The sequence below is a fragment of the Acanthopagrus latus genome, chromosome 15 (genome assembly GCF_904848185.1).
Source record: "Acanthopagrus latus isolate v.2019 chromosome 15, fAcaLat1.1, whole genome shotgun sequence".
NCBI classification, from domain to species: domain Eukaryota; kingdom Metazoa; phylum Chordata; class Actinopteri; order Spariformes; family Sparidae; genus Acanthopagrus; species Acanthopagrus latus.
Window position 1 is genome coordinate 20,403,829 of NC_051053.1, and position 18,078 is coordinate 20,421,906.

General features: G+C 40.1%; 1 protein-coding gene across 10 annotated transcripts in view; it reads left to right on the forward strand.

Annotated features, from left to right (window-relative positions):
* Positions 1 to 18,078, forward strand: part of ryr2b (ryanodine receptor 2b (cardiac)) — a 63,244-nt gene that overhangs the window by 3,334 nt on the left and 41,832 nt on the right. For 6 of the 10 annotated variants that reach the window (XR_005079200.1, XM_037123018.1, XM_037123025.1 and 3 more), the window contains exons 4-38: positions 247 to 321; positions 458 to 536; positions 651 to 763; positions 1,162 to 1,285; positions 2,586 to 2,682; positions 2,783 to 2,857; positions 3,281 to 3,437; positions 3,558 to 3,722; positions 3,876 to 3,997; positions 4,597 to 4,780; positions 4,870 to 5,005; positions 5,237 to 5,332; positions 5,489 to 5,607; positions 5,993 to 6,126; positions 7,862 to 8,103; positions 9,122 to 9,314; positions 9,546 to 9,765; positions 9,937 to 10,041; positions 10,219 to 10,322; positions 10,442 to 10,525; positions 10,623 to 10,782; positions 11,274 to 11,421; positions 11,658 to 11,866; positions 12,548 to 12,722; positions 12,877 to 13,085; positions 13,198 to 13,504; positions 13,736 to 13,868; positions 14,186 to 14,294; positions 14,594 to 14,754; positions 14,996 to 15,155; positions 15,303 to 15,389; positions 15,646 to 15,872; positions 16,107 to 16,320; positions 16,430 to 17,026; positions 17,114 to 17,314. Coding sequence is in view for 9 of the 10 variants with exons in the window: in XM_037123018.1 (XP_036978913.1) it covers positions 247 to 321; positions 458 to 536; positions 651 to 763; positions 1,162 to 1,285; positions 2,586 to 2,682; positions 2,783 to 2,857; positions 3,281 to 3,437; positions 3,558 to 3,722; positions 3,876 to 3,997; positions 4,597 to 4,780; positions 4,870 to 5,005; positions 5,237 to 5,332; positions 5,489 to 5,607; positions 5,993 to 6,126; positions 7,862 to 8,103; positions 9,122 to 9,314; positions 9,546 to 9,765; positions 9,937 to 10,041; positions 10,219 to 10,322; positions 10,442 to 10,525; positions 10,623 to 10,782; positions 11,274 to 11,421; positions 11,658 to 11,866; positions 12,548 to 12,722; positions 12,877 to 13,085; positions 13,198 to 13,504; positions 13,736 to 13,868; positions 14,186 to 14,294; positions 14,594 to 14,754; positions 14,996 to 15,155; positions 15,303 to 15,389; positions 15,646 to 15,872; positions 16,107 to 16,320; positions 16,430 to 17,026; positions 17,114 to 17,314 (5,721 nt within the window). In the remaining variant the exon portion in view is untranslated. The remainder of the gene's footprint in view (positions 1 to 246; positions 322 to 457; positions 537 to 650; positions 764 to 1,161; positions 1,286 to 2,585; positions 2,683 to 2,782; positions 2,858 to 3,280; positions 3,438 to 3,557; positions 3,723 to 3,875; positions 3,998 to 4,596; positions 4,781 to 4,869; positions 5,006 to 5,236; positions 5,333 to 5,488; positions 5,608 to 5,992; positions 6,127 to 7,861; positions 8,104 to 9,121; positions 9,315 to 9,545; positions 9,766 to 9,936; positions 10,042 to 10,218; positions 10,323 to 10,441; positions 10,526 to 10,622; positions 10,783 to 11,273; positions 11,422 to 11,657; positions 11,867 to 12,547; positions 12,723 to 12,876; positions 13,086 to 13,197; positions 13,505 to 13,735; positions 13,869 to 14,185; positions 14,295 to 14,593; positions 14,755 to 14,995; positions 15,156 to 15,302; positions 15,390 to 15,645; positions 15,873 to 16,106; positions 16,321 to 16,429; positions 17,027 to 17,113; positions 17,315 to 18,078) is intronic. The other 4 variants (XM_037123021.1, XM_037123027.1, XM_037123019.1 and 1 more) reach the window with 3 other exon arrangements.

The window sequence follows — 18,078 nt, forward strand, 5'->3', positions numbered from 1 at the left end:
TTAACATTATCTTATAATGCTTATAAGCCTTCATAAAATTGGAACAGCTGGTGTTGACATAATCTCAAGCAAACAATATGAAGCAAATGTTTTAAGATTGTTTGTTCCCAATATTCTGCTCAATTTCTTGCCATTGTTTGAACTGATGTTGTTCCTATTTATTTCTTTTTGAACCGATTAACTTGTCACACTACTGCTATTTGGATTCCTCACACTACGAGTTCTATAATACAATCTGATTCACAGGTGGAAGGTGGAGGAAGCCATCGCACCCTTCTTTATGGCCAGGCAGTGTTGTTTCTACACTCGTACAGTGGCATGGTGAGTTATCTTGATATAATGCAGAGATAAATCAAATGGTATCAGTCTTATTTTTACCACCAACATATGGCAAATAGTTTCATCAACTTTAAAAGGAACCTTTTGCTCATGTTTCAACTGTTCATTTAACTCCTAGTATCTCAGCTGCTTGTCTTCATCTCAGTCTTCCACTGACAAACTGGCTTTTGATGTTGGTCTGCAAGAGGATAAAGCAGGTATTTTACTGTTGGCCCTCCTCTAAACATTTTTTGTTGTTGAGTTGATTGATTGGTTTTCTATAGTTGTAATATAATTTGGTTTATAATTTTTTTTTTTGTTTTGTGGTTCAGGTGAGGCATGTTGGTGGACCGTCCACCCAGCATCCAGACAGAGGTCAGAGGGTGAGAAAGTGCGTGTTGGCGATGACCTGATATTGGTTAATGTGTCCTCAGAGAGATATCTGGTAAGTCAGTAAAGACTTTTTGATGCCTTGATGACAAAAAATCTGCTTCACATATTTCAGACTATTTTAAATGGCACCCTTACCATGTTATTCATTTAAAGAACAGACGTCAGACTAATAATTAAACATTTGAAGTTGCTGAATTGAATGCGTGTTCTTTTCTACTGCATTTCTCCTCCATCTTTTGTCTGATCTTTGAATGAGAAACTACCCTTTCTATGTCATTGATTTAATTTCTTTTTACGTTCTTCAGTTGTCTACAATCTATGTTCTCTTTGCCTCTGATGAGTTGTTTAGCATAATTGTTTGGGATAATAACTCCTGTAGTAGTAAAAATCAGGAGCTGTATTCATTGTTGATGAGCCCATTTTTGCTATTACCATTTTGTTTCTTCCCAGCACCTGTCCTTTGGCTCTGTATTTGACAACAAAAGCTTGAGTGACAGCCTGATTGTTAATGCAGCCTTCCAGCAGACTCTCTGGAGTGTTGCTCCCATCTGCTCTGGAGGTGGAGTAGCTCAAGGCAAGTTTGACAACTGATTGTTCTGTCAGAAAACTGAGAATGGTCAAAGAGGTATTTCAGCAACATGTGATGCCCCTTTTTGGCTACTGATGTTAGAGAGAAAATCAGATTGCAAATGTTAAAAATGCAGACTTGTAATTATGCTAATTAGCACTTGTGTTAAGGCATTAACACACTGGGGACCTGGCAAATAAACATGGGAATAATTTAGTCCATTCTTTCAATTTCTATATTTTCTGTCTTTTTCTGTCAGCTCATCCTCGTCTATGTGTATCTGACTCAAATTACAAGGCCTCACGCCACACAAAGATTTTATTGTCTGAGTAGCATCACATGAGTGATCAACAATGCTTCCAATTGGTCTGTGAGTTTCATGGGCCGCTTGAGCTGTAAAGGCTAGAAGTGCTGTGCTGTTTAAAATAGAAACACAATTCTTTGTAATGTATTACTTATAGGTCTGAGTCCATATAGGACCCTCACATCTCAGGGGGGATGAGGAGGGATGACAGGTTAATAACTGGGATGCTATTTTGTCATTTTGCTGAACAGAGAAATGGAGTCCCCCCACCGCTACCCAGAATTTGCACACTGGGTATATGATCACTTTAAAATGATATGTACAACAACCTAAGCAGCACCAGCAGAAAAACAAAGATCCGAGAAGGCCCTGTGGGCAGCACTGACAGGCTTGCTGACAGGTTGATAGGTTGAATATATCGGACTGTTCTCAACTGTCTGCCCAGGGGCTCTAGTCCGGTCTGGTCTATCAAGATGTACTAATACGTTAACACCAAAGTTACAAATAAACTAACCCATTGAGGCAGCATAGACCAGCAACTGACATGTTCTGCGAGGTAAATTTACAGTTTTTAATCAAGTAGTCTGGTGGATTTGAAGAGAGGACAGATGGATATAACAGCTTCAGTCCCTTGTAGGTAAATCACATTTATATATCTGTCTGTGTGAGGTGCAGTCAAGGTTAATCAGTTCAGGTCACCTTTGTCACATTGTTTTTATAAATTTGTGTCCTTTCTCAGATTGATGACAAACGTAAACAAGAAGCAGGTCCACTGTTGCCATGTAAACAAAGCAACCTCATTCCAAAAAAAAAAAACAATGCGCTTTTCCATCCACTGAGTAAAAGTCTCAAGAGCTGTGCCTGTCATTACTATGAAGCATATCATCTGTGCTATTATGATTACCCATGTTCTGATACCAGTTATAGCCAACAAATGGCCTGTTTCGATGATGCAGTAAAATGTCACTAGAGACTGTCTGATGTCTGTTGTGCTAATTCTAGGATACCTGAAGGGGGGCGACACATTGCGGCTGCTCCACAGCCATAGTGACGCATGTCTGACTATTCCATCTGCAGAGCACGGAGAGGAGCTGCAAAGGTCAGTTGAGAAAAACTGTCTCCTCTCATGCCAACAAGACAAACCTTCCTTTACTTATTTGGTAATGTGTTTTGTTTTTTTTTTTTTTAAATTAACATAGGATAATGCATTATGAGATGGGATCCGTCTCCAGCCATGCCCGCTCACTGTGGAGGCTCGAGATTCTGCGTGTTGTGTAAGTATACATGTGATATGATGGTCCACAGTTTTACACGTATTATTGAAAAAGTCCCAAAAAATTCATAGTCTCATTTGCAAGAACATTTGCAGAAAAAAATAAAATGATGCTGACAAACACACAGTAGTTGGTTGTCGTTCAGACCATACAGGGAGTCGGTATCATTTTGCACACAATGCCTCTTTCTGTTTCTGTTGAATTTCTGTTTCTGATGGGTTTTTTTTACTCCCACAAGGGCTCTACAGTGTTGCTGGATCACATTTAATATCACTGACCTAAAATGGATTAAAGTTGTTTGTCCTCTGTTTGCTCTCCTGCCTTTCCAACCATAAAGTGGAAAAACTGAATCTTGTGAACTGTTAAATTTCCTTCAGAGGAAAGCAGAAGCAATAAAACAACAATGCTCTTGATATTCCTTAGTTGGAGTGGTAGACATACATGCTGGGGTCAGCCTTTCCGACTGTGCCATATGACCACTGGGAGGTACCTGGGTCTTACAGAGGAGAAAGGCCTGCATCTGGTTGATCGAGACACGGCTGACATCAACACAACTTCCTTCTGCTTTAGATCATCAAAGGTCAGGAGCCAAAAGAGATTGATCTAAGATACACTTATTTTTTTTTTTTTTAAGGGCTGCTGTCATCAGTCCATAAAACAAAAGTTTCTGATACATGTAACAAAAGCTTTTTGTCTGTAGGAGAAGCTCGACACTGGCTCAAAGACTAATTTTGATGGCATGGGAACTCCAGAGATCAAGTATGGAGACTCCATATGTTTTGTTCAGCATGTAGACTCTGGGCTCTGGCTCACTTATCAAACGGTTGATGCCAAATCTACACGTATGGGAGTAGCTCAGCGAAAGGTAAAGCCTTACATTCAAATTACTGTTGTAAGAGAATCACAAGGGATGAGCCAAAGCTCATTTTATGTCAACTTTCTTGAAAGAAAATTGAATTTGAAAATGTACTGAATCCAAGATTGAATAGGAAGCAATTTGCAAATTAAATGTTTCCAGGCAATTTTGCACAGAGAGGGTCACATGGACGATGGGCTGACGCTGTCTCGCTGCCAGAAAGAAGAATCTCACACAGCAAGACTCATCCGGAGTGCTACACTCCTCTTCACTCGCTTTATCAGGTACTGGATGCTAATAATAACTCTCATTCTGATACAGACATGACTACACTGATATAGAGAAGGTTGTTTCCAGCTGCAGTGTTCTCTACCTCAGTAGAAATTGAGGCTAAGCTTTTAAATATTGGGTACGCTGTAAATGCCTCAAAATCAGTTACCTGTCAGGTTTAAGTCCTTCTTATATACTGGGTGTAATTTATGTAGTACCTATAGTCTGAATGAGATGTGCCATGGCATTGTACTTTATTGTGTATTGTGCCCACATACAGAAAGATTCACAGACATAATACCCAGAAACAGCACCACAAACTTTTTAAAAATACCAGAATATTTTCAAGATCCCATGGGAATACTACCATGTATCTAAAAAAAGAAAAATGAAGAAATGCGAAAATAGGTCTCTTCTACACACAAAATACACAAAATTTAAACAATGGAATAACTTGCGGGGCTCAGGTTTGGGCTGCAAAAAAATGATCGTCATTGATGATTAATCTGTGAGGTAATGACAAATGTCTTGTTTTATCCACAACCCAAAGATTTTCAGTTTACTGTCAAAAAGGAGTAACGATTTTAATTATACCCTCCTGACCTTTCTTTAGGAAACTGGATGGTTTTAGTCAACAAGGAAACCTCACATCTGTCAGCCTGCCAATGGAGATGGTAACATGTAGTCTGCAGGACCTAATAAACTATTTCCAGCCTCCACCAGAGGGGCTAGACCATGAAGCAAAACAGAACAACATGACGGCACTAAAGAATCGGCAGCACATGTTTCAAGAAGAGGTAAATAAATCTTTATGTGTGAATTACTAAATCTGTCTTTCATGTGATATGTTTGTCACTCTTCCATAAATTACACCATGTCTTTTCAGGGTGTGATAGATTTAGTCTTAGATTGTATCGACCGTCTACACCAATTTACTAGTGCGTCTCATTTTGCTGAGGCTGTTCAAAGTGACACAGGAGAAGAGTGGGAGACCATCCTCAACCGTTTCTATGAGCTACTAGGTGAGAATTAACATGTTTTTTCAATAGAAATGGGTCAATTCTACTTTTTCGTTTTCAGTAATCTCAGTAAAACCACAGCATTCATTATCCACTGACGCAGATAGCAAATAGATACATATTTTCTTTCTTTGACATCTACTAAGCTGTTAATAAGCCATTTGAATGCAGTTATCGTAAAAATGACACATGAAGACTTCTTCCTCATGTGTTTCATTCTTTTTACCCTTTCAGCTGCTCTGCTCCGGGAAAACCGTGTAAACTGTGCACATTTCTCAGGTTCTTTAGACTGGCTGATTAGCAGGCTGGACAGGCTGGAGGCTTCATCTGGTTGGTTGGACTTGTGCACACTTCATTAACAATTAAATCTTATAGAGCCTGACTGATTTATTTGTTTTCTGTTTTGTAGCATAGATGGGCTACACTAAATTTCTTTTTACAACCCCATTATTAAATATCAGCTATATCTCCTACTGTCATGAACAGGAGTCTTGGAGGTTCTGCAGTGTGTTCTTGTGGAAAGTCCTGAAGCACTGAATGCCATTAAAGAAGGACACATTCATTCAATCCTCTCTTTTCTTGACAAGCATGGATGCAACCACAAGGTAGTGTTTACAAGGCATTTGTCTGTTTGAAATAAAGATCATGACAATTCATGTGCATTCTTTATCAATAATGGATGCAAAATGACCATTTGTTGCCTATGTTGTCATGTTATATCTGTGTTTACTGGCTGGAATACAGGAGCTTATCTACATTTTAGATTTTTTGGGGGAACAACTCATCCATTATTATCTCGTAAATGTCATCTCAAAATCTGCCTGTTATTTATGCAGCATGGTTCGGAAAATAAGCTGTCAGTGTTGCACTCATGCAAAAACAAGTGTGGTGTCAGTAATAGCAGTTTTAGATCTGTTCCCTAATGTAGGATAATTTCCATGTGTTTAATGGAGCTGTTGTTGGATGAAGTGCTGACAGGTTGTGTTCCAGGTGCTGGAGGTGCTGTGCTCTCTGTGTGTGTGCCATGGTGTGGCGGTGCGGTCCAATCAGAACCTCATCTGTGACAGCCTGCTGCCAGACAGAGACTTGCTGCTCCAAACACGTCTGGCTAATCGGGTCACAAGGTACAATTTTCCAGTGTCTTCTCCAAATAGGATGACTTGGTTTTGTCAGAGTCATTCTTTTATCCTCCATATCTCCATCTGTGTCTTTCTAATTTTGTTTTTTCATGATACACGAGTCAGATTTTGACAAGTTACACAAAGAATGTCAAAATCATAGACAGGATTTGCAAAAGCAGATTTAAATTGTGTCTGTGTTGCATGAAGTGCATCTTCCCGTATCCTGTCCATTAATTTATTCTTGGTGCCACCACTGAATGAGGGCCTCTTCTCATGCTTGCTCATGCATTTGTTAAGCTGAGTGCGGTTTGTCAACTGTAGAGATGATACTGCTGCTGCCTGCAGTATCCTTTTATTAGTTTTTAATCTGTAATGATGTCCATGTCCTTGGTACATGAGACACTTCAGTTTATCCACAGTGCAGCACTCATTTTTTCTGGTTTAGAGTTGAGTTCACAGAAAAAATTACTTGTCTCCTTCAGTGTCCCCTCTTCATTTGCTGCACTAATTCTTTTTGTCTGATAGATCAGACCAGGATCTATTCTATTTCCTCGCAGTTAGCAATTTTTTTTCCCTATAAAGTTTCCCTCTGTCTGAGATGGTATAGCTCAACAGAGTTCATGTTTGGACACTTCATAGAAAGTTTCATCATATTTCATGATGACTGTGCCAGTCTGATCTTGTGGGCAGTTTCCATTTCATTTTTCTTTGAGCGTGTTTTTTTTTTTTTTTTCTTTTTACCTCACCTGCTCAGCAGCGGCCTTCTTTTATCATGCTTTCCTCTATCAGCAGCCCATTTTGCTCCTCAGGCCTTACAGCTTATTTTGTTTCATATTCTTCACACCTGCTCGGTCCGTTTCCCAGCCCTCTCTTTCTCCTCAAGTCATTTCTCATTCTATCACTTTTACTTCTTGTTCCACTAAATGCTTTATTAGTACATCTGCTTTCATTTTCATTTCCTGTATCTCATCCTGCGTTTTTTTCTTTTCCATCTTCTCTTGCCTGCCACATTTTGTCAGTTCTTCCAGATGCTCCTTTTCCTATTCTTTTTTCTTTATCCATTTTTCTTTTCCATTTGTATCCAATCTCGTCTATCATCTAAACCAAATCATATTTTCTCTGTTTCCTTTTGTGCACTGTCATGAGATCTCTGTCTAGGGCAAGGTTAGTGTCATTATATGAACTGGCATTTATTCTCTAGACACTGTGTTGGCCAGACTTGATTCCATCAACATATTGGTAATCCTCTCTGCCACAAACCTCTCCACCATATTGTTTCTCATACGCTGCTTCTGGTATTATTTCTGATCATTTAGTTTCAGCATTGATATTGGGAGGTCAAAATGAAAACCTCTACAAGAGCCTGGGTCAGTATTTGTTCTTTCATATATGTATTTATATTTATAACATTGCATTGGCTGATACCATGAGAGTTATGTTCTTTGTGGGCTGCACAGTGTACCAATTGCCCTGAATAAGGGAAATGCAGTGTGGGATCCAACATGGTGTAGTTATGGTAAAAATCGAAGAAGCGTACCTAAGACTGTCTACTGAGATATTCAATTCAGTGAATCTCTGTAATACAAGAAAAAAGTCAGTTATTTACACACTCCAATATAACATAACCCACAATCTATCTTTCACAGATGAGATGAAAGAAAGGCACCACTATCCATCACTGTCTTTTATTTGCCATTTTTACTGACTTTGGTTCGCTCTCCACATTCTTCCACCTCAGCATGAGGCCAAACATTTTCTTGGCTATGAGGGAAGATTCAGCCCAGCATCGCAGGTGGTACTACGAGCTGGTTGTGGATCACATCGACTCCTTCCTCACATCTGAGCCCACACACCTGCGTGTAGGCTGGGCTTGCACTGAGGGCTACCAGCCGAGGCCCACAGGAGGTGAAGGCTGGGGGAGCAACGGAGTGGGAGACGACCTCTGCTCCTACAGCTTTGATGGGCTTCACCTCTGGTCAGGTGAGGATGAGATCAAACCAGAGTTTACAGTATAAGTCTGATAGGGGGAGTAGCTCACTGACAGCTTTTTGGTTTTTGTTTAGTTTTCTCAGTCTTTGTTTTGACTCTGAGAGTATAATTTTTATAGATTAAAGAGTTCAAGATATAGACATAAAGATTTATTTACCTCTTCATATACAAATATACAGTAGACCAGCATCATCAAAACAATCTGAACATACTGTGTGTTAATACATGCACGCACGCACGCACACACACAGGCACTCACACATATACATGTATTTTGCAGAATTAAATATAGGATGTGATGGCACGTGTACAAGAAAGATTTATGACCCAGCATACAGTGTTTATTTGTTCTGTGTAATCTTGAATTCCTTCTCAAACTCAGGCGAAGAGACTGCATAGTTGACTTCAGGGACGTTTTAAGATTATTGGACAATAGAGTATATTGCACCACATACAAATATTGGCACCGAGAGATCGTAGAAGTTTAGATGAAAAAAATCTTAGTGCATTTAATTAAGTGCCATTAAAGGAGTGTGGTTTATGTACCATGTCTAATTAAAAGAAACAATAAAGAAATTCAATAAACTACATTTCCTTTGCCTTTTTGGAAATCCTGAAATCTCAGCAGCTATTGGAATAAAAGCAATAACTGCCACTGTTCAGCCAGTCATCTATTACTGCGTGTTACTTAAAGCCTACACAGAGAGATATGGGGAGAGATTGCTATTAAACCAGCAGCAACCACAGTGATGCTTGTTTCTCATCATGATAAATCCAGAAACTGTCCGGTCTTAGGTATTGCAAGAACAACAACAGTGTGAGATGAAAATTCTTTCTAGGAATTACGAATTGATCCGATAATAAATTACAATTTTCTATTGCTTTATATCATATCAATGATAGAAGCATGACACAAAACAATGTCGCTAGTTGAGGAGAAACTACTAACAAACAGCAAAATAAAATAAATCTGTACATGATTTTGAGGACTGTCTCTCCTGAATCTCAGGTGGTGTGGGCCGTAGAGTGAGCTCTCCCTTCCCTCACCTGCTGAAAGATGATGATGTGGTCAGCTGCTGCCTCGACCTCAGTGCTCTCTGCATCTCCTTCAGGGTGAATGGTCTGCCTGTGCAGGGCATGTTGGAGAACTTCAGAGCTGAGGGTCTTCTTTATCCTGTGGTCAGCTTTTCTGCTGGAGTCAAGTCAGTAGTTAAGATTTGCTTTTTCCTTAACTGGCTTAATTCTTGACTTGATATACTGTCCTTACTAAAACTTTTCATTTGTATTGAGTAGGCTGTCCCTTTCCTATAGTGAAGTGTAATAGTAAATGTTAAAGATAAATCAAATGTTTACTGAGCAATTGTATGTATTTTTGTCTCAGTTCACACTTAAATGCCAATAAATGCATTCCTTTTCCTTTTTCTGTCAATCAGGGTTCGTTTTCTGTTTGGAGGGCGGCATGGAGAGTTTCGCTTCTTGCCTCCTCCTGGTTTTGCTCCATGCTCTGACGCTCTGCTCCCACGAGTCAAGCTGAAGGTAGAGCCATGTCAGAAATACATTTTGGATCATGGAGAAGGGAAGCAATCTCTCATTGGCCCCTTAGTACCTACCACTCCAGTAACCTTTACTCCCACACCAGTGGACATCAGCAAGGTAAAAATCTACATTTTCAAACAGATTTTATTTATAAAATCTTTTTAATTTAGAAAAAGCATTATATTTAGCCAATTCAATATATCATTTTTAAAAATCAATCTTTTATCCTGAAATATATCATACCAATGTATTTAAAGTAAGTTTACCCTACTTGTATTACCATCTTAGGTAGTATTGCCCCCACAACTTGAGGATATCCGAGAAAAAGTGGCTGAGAATATCCATGAAGTCTGGGCAGTGGACAGGATTGATCTTGGGTGGACGTATGGACCTGTAAGAAAAAGAGAAACAGCATTAACAATTTAATCACATATAATAAATAATAGTTGTTATAACCCCTTGTCACATAGTATGTAGGAGAAAAGTATCATCTAAAGCTTGACTTGAAACTTGTTCCAGCTCGCCTCAATTTTACTTGCAGCATAAAAAATATCGGCTTATGTCAAACAGGCGAGAGATGAAGTGAAGAAGCATGATCCCTGTCTGGTTGAGTTCTCCAAGCTGTCAGAGCAGGAGAGGAACCAGAACCTTCAGATGGCTCAAGACACCCTTCGGTGAGCAGTTGTACAGTAGACAGACAGAATAATATACTTGATTATTTGTATTGTGCTCAACAAATTAATAACAAATAAACACCATGTTATTAATATTATCAAATGTTTTTCCACTCGAGAACGCTCCTTGCCCTTGGTTTCCACATTGGTTTGACTGATGACCGCGCTGAGGAGAGAGTCAAATACATGAGACTTGCCACTAAGTATGTACATGGTGATTAATATGTTTACTCCATTTATTTGCATGTTTGGAGCCCCGGCACTCAATATTCCTTATGCCCTTTTTATTTTCTTTCTCAGGTATGAGCAGCCCAGTGGTTACAGACCTGCCCCAGTAGATCTGAGCCACATTTTTCTAACCCCCGCCCACCAGGAAGTGGTGAACTTGCTAGCAGAACATGATCACAATGTTTGGGCCAGAGAGCGGATCAAGCAGGGATGGACCTATGGATGCCAACAGGTTTATGCTCTGTCCTGGATAAGTGCACTGATCAGGTGTTACTGAGGAGGAAGTGCCTGTGAACTAGGGATGCAAGTTTGGCATGACATGTCAGAAATTGGTGAAAACTGTTGATCATTGTTTCCCAAAGGCCAAGATGACAGTTTCAAATGCCTTGTTTTGTCCACAACCCAAAGATATTCACTTAACTGTTATAGAGGACTGATCAAGAACAGAAACAAGAACAACAAAAAAGACTGAAAACAATTAATCAATTATCAAAATAGTTGGGTGTTCATTTAATAGCTAATCTATCACCTGTTCATTGCAGCTCTTATTTAATCAAATAATCTATATTGATAGAGTATATGAAAAGGTATTTTCAATACATTGTGTTTCAGTCATGACATGAAATGCACTTAGGTAACAACATGCTCTGGTAGCACTAGCATTGATATTGCTGTGTTACAAATAAAATTCCCCATTTTTGCTCTTTGCATCTGTATTTTTAGGATGTGAAAGCAAAGCGGAGCCCGTATCTCGTGCCCTACGGCCTTCTTGATGAAAGGACTAGGAGAGTGGGCAAGGAAAGTGTCAGGGAGGCTGTCTGCACCCTGCTGGCTTACGGTTATAGCCTGGAGCCCCTCAGCCTGGATCGGAGTATGTCTCAAATTGTATAGCTCAGTTTTTTTTTTACACTTTTATTTATTGTAACCAGCCTGATGTAAATTCAATTAAGATATGGCCCTGATCTATATTAATTGGATCATGTTATGGAATATTTACAATATTTCAAAATTTGTCATTGTTATATTGCAAAGATGCACCCATGCACATTTGAATGCAAATCATATTTCAGCACACTAAAACATTTTTCATGTTTCCTCTGTGTACAGCCACATTATCATATCCATGTCTCTTCTCTGCTGAGAAGTGCAGAGTATTCAGACCAGATCGGTCATATGCTGTAACCCAGGGGAAGTGGTACTTTGAATTTGAAGTAGTAACAGTGGGGAGTATGAGAGTGGGCTGGGCCCGTCCAGGCTGTACCCCTGATAAAGATCTTGGCGCAGATGACCAGGCATATGTCTTCGATGGATTTGAGGTGAGATATCCAACTTTGAGAAGTCTTAATGAGACGTTAATGTATCATTTTCATAAAACCGCAATAAGCCTCAATGTGTGAATTTGTGGAAGTTGTGATGTGTTTTTTTTTTCTTTTTGATAATAAAACCCATCCTTGTTGTAAGGGGGCTTTATGTTTCTGTAGCTCTTAGACATTTTTGATATGCCCTTACAGTGTTCAGAATTATAATGTAACTCCATGAATAACAAATCGGTAAGTTTTCGGCTGTGTGATCATTAGTGATGCTGGAGGATGTTTTTTAGATCACACAGAGAAATAACTGTGGCTTTATACATCTGTAGAATAACAAATCTTATGAGAGGAATCAAATTTAAGCATTTCAAAACTCAACAGAATATGTAAGTCACGTATCAAGGCAATACCATCTGAATTCAGCTTGGTGCTTAACCAACAACAGGGCTGTTCACAATCACAGCAAAGCTGTAATTAACATGTGTCACACAGATAAACAATGGGTGCAATCAAACACAGTAAAGCATTGTTATACTTGCAACTATGTAAAGAACATAGACAATGAGCAATGAGTCTAATGATGCTGTTAGCTGTGTTGGTTCCTAACTTTATTCCCTGTTATTATGTGAGGCTTCACACTTTTTTCTTTTTCTGTCTAACTCCTCTTCTTCTCCCTGTTGTTTTCAGGCTCAGTGGTACCATCAGGGCATCGAGCCCCTGGGACGTCCGTGGCAGAGAGGTGATGTGGTGGGTTGCTTGGTGGACATGGCTGAACGCACCATGATGGTCACGCTCAATGGAGAGGTGCTGTTTAATGACCGAGGATCGGAGCTGGCTGCCAAGGACTTTGATATCAAAGACGGTACTTCAATACATAGAAATGATTTTGAGTACTTAACTGAACAATAATATATCGATACATTGGAATTTAATTTGCCATTACAATCCCTTAATTTAAAAAAAACAAAAAAAAAAAACAACCTATATACTATCCAACTTTTCCCTATATTTCTCAGGCCTGTTGCCTGTTGTCAGTGTTGGGATGAACCAGGTGGGGAGGCTAAACTTGGGCTGCCAAGTAGACACTCTTCGGTACTTCACTGTGTGTGGCCTGCAGGAGGGCTATCAGCCATTTGCTGTAAACATGGCCAGAGACCCAGCCCTGTGGATGAGTTGGAGACAGCCTCAGTTTACCTCCATAATGCCAGATGATCACAAATTACAGGTTAGTTTAGCCATCTGTAGGCTTTAATTTACCTGGTAACTTTGACATGATATGATATTTGCATTTCCAAGCATGTATTATGGAGCAGTATTTTGCACTGATTTTGTTACAGGCCTCTGTGCGACCCAGGGTTGCTTGTAGCGGCGGGTTAATTGACAACAATAATCCCGAAAACCTTGTTCAAATGTTATTCAAGGTCACAAGAGTCTGTGGCTCAACGGATTCAATATCCAGCCTGAGGGTATCTCAGCGGTTGTTGGCACACCATGTTGGAGGCAGCGACATGTGCTTTTTCCGGCTCAGCATGCCCATCCAATGTGCTGCCATCCTCAGTAGCCCTGTGGGGGGTGTGTTGCCAGTGGCCTCCAACTCTCTTTCTCCAGGTTCGGATGATACTACATCATATCATTTCATACACAGTACGTATGTTAGCAACATAGAGCTCAAGATGACTAACAAAGTACCACAATGAGGGCTGAAAAAATGACTGAGCTGTCACAAGATGAATATTGAGTGAAATAATAAATATGTGAGATCTTTGCAGTTACCCACTATCCAGATTACTTATATTCTACCATTGCGACCTTGTTGATTTGTTCTGCTTAAGCTCTCCAGGGCCCTGCTATAATTAATACCCATCGTCCTTTTAGGAAGGAAGGAGCAGGAGGCGATGGACTTTGACTTTGAAGTGCTGAGGAAGTCAGCCCACAACTTTGCTGGCTCAAGAGATGAGCTCAACCATAAGGATCATAGTTCAGATAAAACGTCAAGACTGAAACAACGGTAGGTATCAGAAAATAAAAAAGGGATAAATGTCATGAAATGCATATCATTTGGAATCTGAAAATGTAAACACAAAATTGTGAACATTCTGATTATCAGTGACTACTAAATTTGGGATAATAATGCACTAGTTATTTAGAAACTGTACTTTCTCAATACTTGTCTGTCAATATAAGGCTAAAATGACAAGAGCATGAAGCATGAAGATACTGAAAATTAAATGACTGAAAACAGAGGAAATAAAGATGGAAGAAAACCAGCTTGCTGTCTTACCACAGTCACAATCAATTTGATGAGTTGTATTTCTATTCTTAAAGGTTCATGATGAAGCGGACTAAACCGGGTCTTACTAGCAGCAACTCATCTGCAAGACTTCTAGAAGATGTCGTAGTTGACAAGGATAACCACCTAATCCAGGGCTCCAGAGTAAGGCTCTCATTTTCTCATCATTTCATTAATGATAACCACAGAACAGAATAAAAAACAACACTAATAAGAAAACCAAATATTTTTTACTGTTATGTCTACATATGTTATAATAATAACAGAAAAGACATAATGTATTTGGACACTATGCTGCCTTAGTGTGAACTGAACAAATTGCACTGCAGGGTTGATGCACATGCCTATTGCCTCAGCCCTTTGCTGGTAGATACAATTATCAGTCATAATTAAGAAAATGTGGAAATGCAAATACCAGACACCATCTGACCTCTGTGTTTCAGTATCATTACTCAGTGAGGGTTCTTCCAGGCCAGGAGCCATTCAATGTGTGGGTAGGCTGGGTGACCTCTGACTTTCATCAACATGACATGACTTTTGACACAGAGAACGTTCACACTGTGACTGTCACCCTCGGAGATGAAAGTGGTAAAGTTCAAGAAAGGTCAGTATACACCAAGACAGTTAAAATGTTTGTATGCATGACCTTAAAAGGATTTAAATACTAAATGCAGTTATATATTTTGTTGATTCTGGTGATGATTATTTATCTGACACCATAATTGCAGACTCTATTTACTGCACTCATAAACTATATTAGCTCTTGTGAAAATGATTCTATTGTCTCTTAAAATCACTCGCGCATCTTTCAGTCCTCATGACAAATTATCTGACTTTTTTCACAGTGTGAAGCGGTGCAACTGTTACATGGTGTGTGCTGGAGAGGCAACAGGTTTGTCTCAGAGCCGGAGAAGTTCAGGGCTAGAAATTGGCTGCTTAATTGACATAGCCACTGGGCTGCTCACCTTCACGTCCAGTGGAGTGGAGATGGCCAACTACTACCAAGTAAGTCACACAGGAATGGATTCATGATTTGTTCATGCTAATCTGTTTTTGTTCAAAGTAATGCATTTATATGACTTTTAATTAAATATACTATACATTGAGGCTCATATTGAGTTATGTATGCTATGCTTGCATTCCATTTATCAGGTCGAAGCCAGTACAAAGCTGTTTCCTGCTGTTTTTGTGAAGCCTACAACCAGCAACATGTTTCAGTTTGAAGTGGGAAGCATTAAGGTAGAGTAACTTATAATTAATCCCGTCAAAGACATTAAAAGAAACTTTGGTTTTTCATACTCATCTGCTTGTCGGCTTAATATAATTACGAAGTTTGGAAAATGTGTTTTTGACGAATTGGATCAGTAATTAATTATGTTGCAGCTTGAAAAGTTAGCGAACCATTCAGTGTTGAGAAGTTTCTGCTGGATGAGAAAATATTAGTCTTTATAAATCTGTGATGTTGTTGGCTGCATATGTTTTCCTCTCCTTCCAGAATGTGATGCCACTGTCAGCAGGCTTGCTTCGCAGCCAAAGAAGGAATGCCACTCCTCAGTGTCCTCCAAGGTTTCAAGTCCAGTATCTCAGTGAGTTTTCGTGGACCAGAGTACCAGACTGTGCATTAAAGGTGACAGCGGATCGGCCAGATGAGCGCCATGGATGGAGAGTCCAGTGCTCTGAGCCCTTGCTAGTCATGACCCTTCAGATCCCTGATGAAAACAGGTTAATGAGCTTGAATAAATATGTGTTTTTGGACATGGGCTTGCAGATTTAAGTGCACAGGAATTGATGCATGTGTTGTGTTGCTTTCTACCACATTTCTTGCTCCTCTGTGATCTGCAAGTACAAGGCATCGCACATTGTTTTGTGTATAATAGCATTCTGAACTTCTTTAATTTGATCGTGACCAAGCAACAGCGCTGAGATTGTCTTTTCTTTTTGATTACACACGACTAGGTGTGTTGACATTTTGGAGCTGTCGGAACTTGATGACCTCATGACTTTTCATCACCGCACTCTCCTCCTCTACTGCTCTTTATGCGCCCTTGGAAACACCAGAGTTTGCCATGCCCTTTGCAGTCACGTAGACCAGTCCCAGCTCCTTCATGCCATTCAGAATCCCCACCTCCCTGGCCCACTCCGCTCTGCATTTTACCAGCTGCTTATTCAGGTGATTGCATGTTTGAGTTCATGGTTTTTTAAGGTTACATTAATCAACACCAGGATGTGGAAACATTGGTCTTTGAGGACTAAGAAAATGTATATTCTTTTTTTTTTAGGTTCACCTCAGCAGCCTTGCCACTGCATTTCTCATGATGAACCACGAATATATTGTGCCTATGACTGATCAGACCAGAGAAATCACCCTGTTTCCCAGCCCTTCTAATGATGTAAATGGGGGCAATGGTATTCCCAGCACTAGCCTTAGCACATCCCTTAAACCACGGATGTATTTCTCATCTCCTTGTTTTGTCAGGAGTGATGGGATAGAAGGAGACTCTGCAGTTGAAACAGCCAGCACTGACAGCCCAGAAATCCCTCTGGACATATTGAAGAACCTGACTGTGGAGATGCTGACAACTGGAGTAAGGGCTGTGAGTCAGGGTGTGAGAGATCCTGTAGGAGGCAGCATTGAGTTGCTGCTGGTTCCTCTAATTAGGCTGTTCTACAACCTGCTGGTTATGGGGGTATTTAGGGATGAAGACCTCGGAAAAGTTCTGAGCCTGATAGAGCCGGGAGTCTTCGCTACAGATCCCGAAACCCCAGAAGAAGAGGCTAGTGATGATGAAAAAGAATGGAAAGGAGGAAAAAAAGTAGATGACACCCCGAAACAGGGACTTCTTCAAATTAAGCTTCCAGAAGCAGTCAAACTTGAGGTAAACAAACCATCAGATTTCTTTGATGTTTGTAAAATTCTTTAAAATTGATCACTAAATAACATTTTACGACATTTCTCTCTCCAGCTCTGCCATCTGCTGTCCTACCTGTGTGATTGTCAGATGCGCCACAGGGTCGAAGCTGTGGCAGCCTTCTCTGACAACTTTGTGCATCAGCTGCAGGAGAACCAACGCTTCCGCTACAACCAAGTCATGCAAGCACTCAACATGTCAGCCGCTCTTACTGCCCGCAAAACGAAGGAGTTCCGCTCACCTCCACAGGAGCAGGTTGAATGGGCTGAGATTAAATTATGGTGTCATATTCTTATGAGCAGTTGCTAATGTGTTTCCCACACATAAACTTTTCTTGGGCGGGCTGCCCAGGTGCAGGACCTGAAGAATTTTTTTACCTTACTTATTTTTTTTATCCCTCTGAGAGACTTTCTCCATCTGATATCTCCTAACCGGTTGACACTCCACGTCCGTCCTGTAATCGCACCGATTGTGAGGCAACCTCATATGTGGGCCTACCTATGCTGTTAATTTGTACCAAATTGTAAGTGCACCCGATTGTGGCACTATCATACGGTACCACCTTGGTTTCAGTATGCTACATAATTAGCAATTAGCATGCGATGCAGCTGATGTTGGGAAAAGGAAATCAGGGGTTAAAAATATCCCAAATGTGAGTTGTGTTTTTTGGGCGACTTTATAAAACATACTGCTGACAAAGAAAGACAGTGGAGCAGACACAAATTGGGAGAGAGAAACAGAAAGGTGAGGCTAACCACAGGGTGTACCGTAAGGTGGACAATTAAGGCAAAACTTTGTGGGCAAGCTTTTAAAGCAATCCTGAAAAAGATAGCCGTTTTTTGTGGGTCATTCCCATCGCTTTGACCCCCACAGCCACAGGTAGACAACTCTTCTGGTGGGAAACACTGGAGGCTCAGAAGATTAAGTGATGCAGTTTCTGCTATATTCCTGCTGTGCACTTTAAAATACATAATACATGCTGGGCTTTTCTTAGAAATGTGTCTGTACTATTTTGTGAT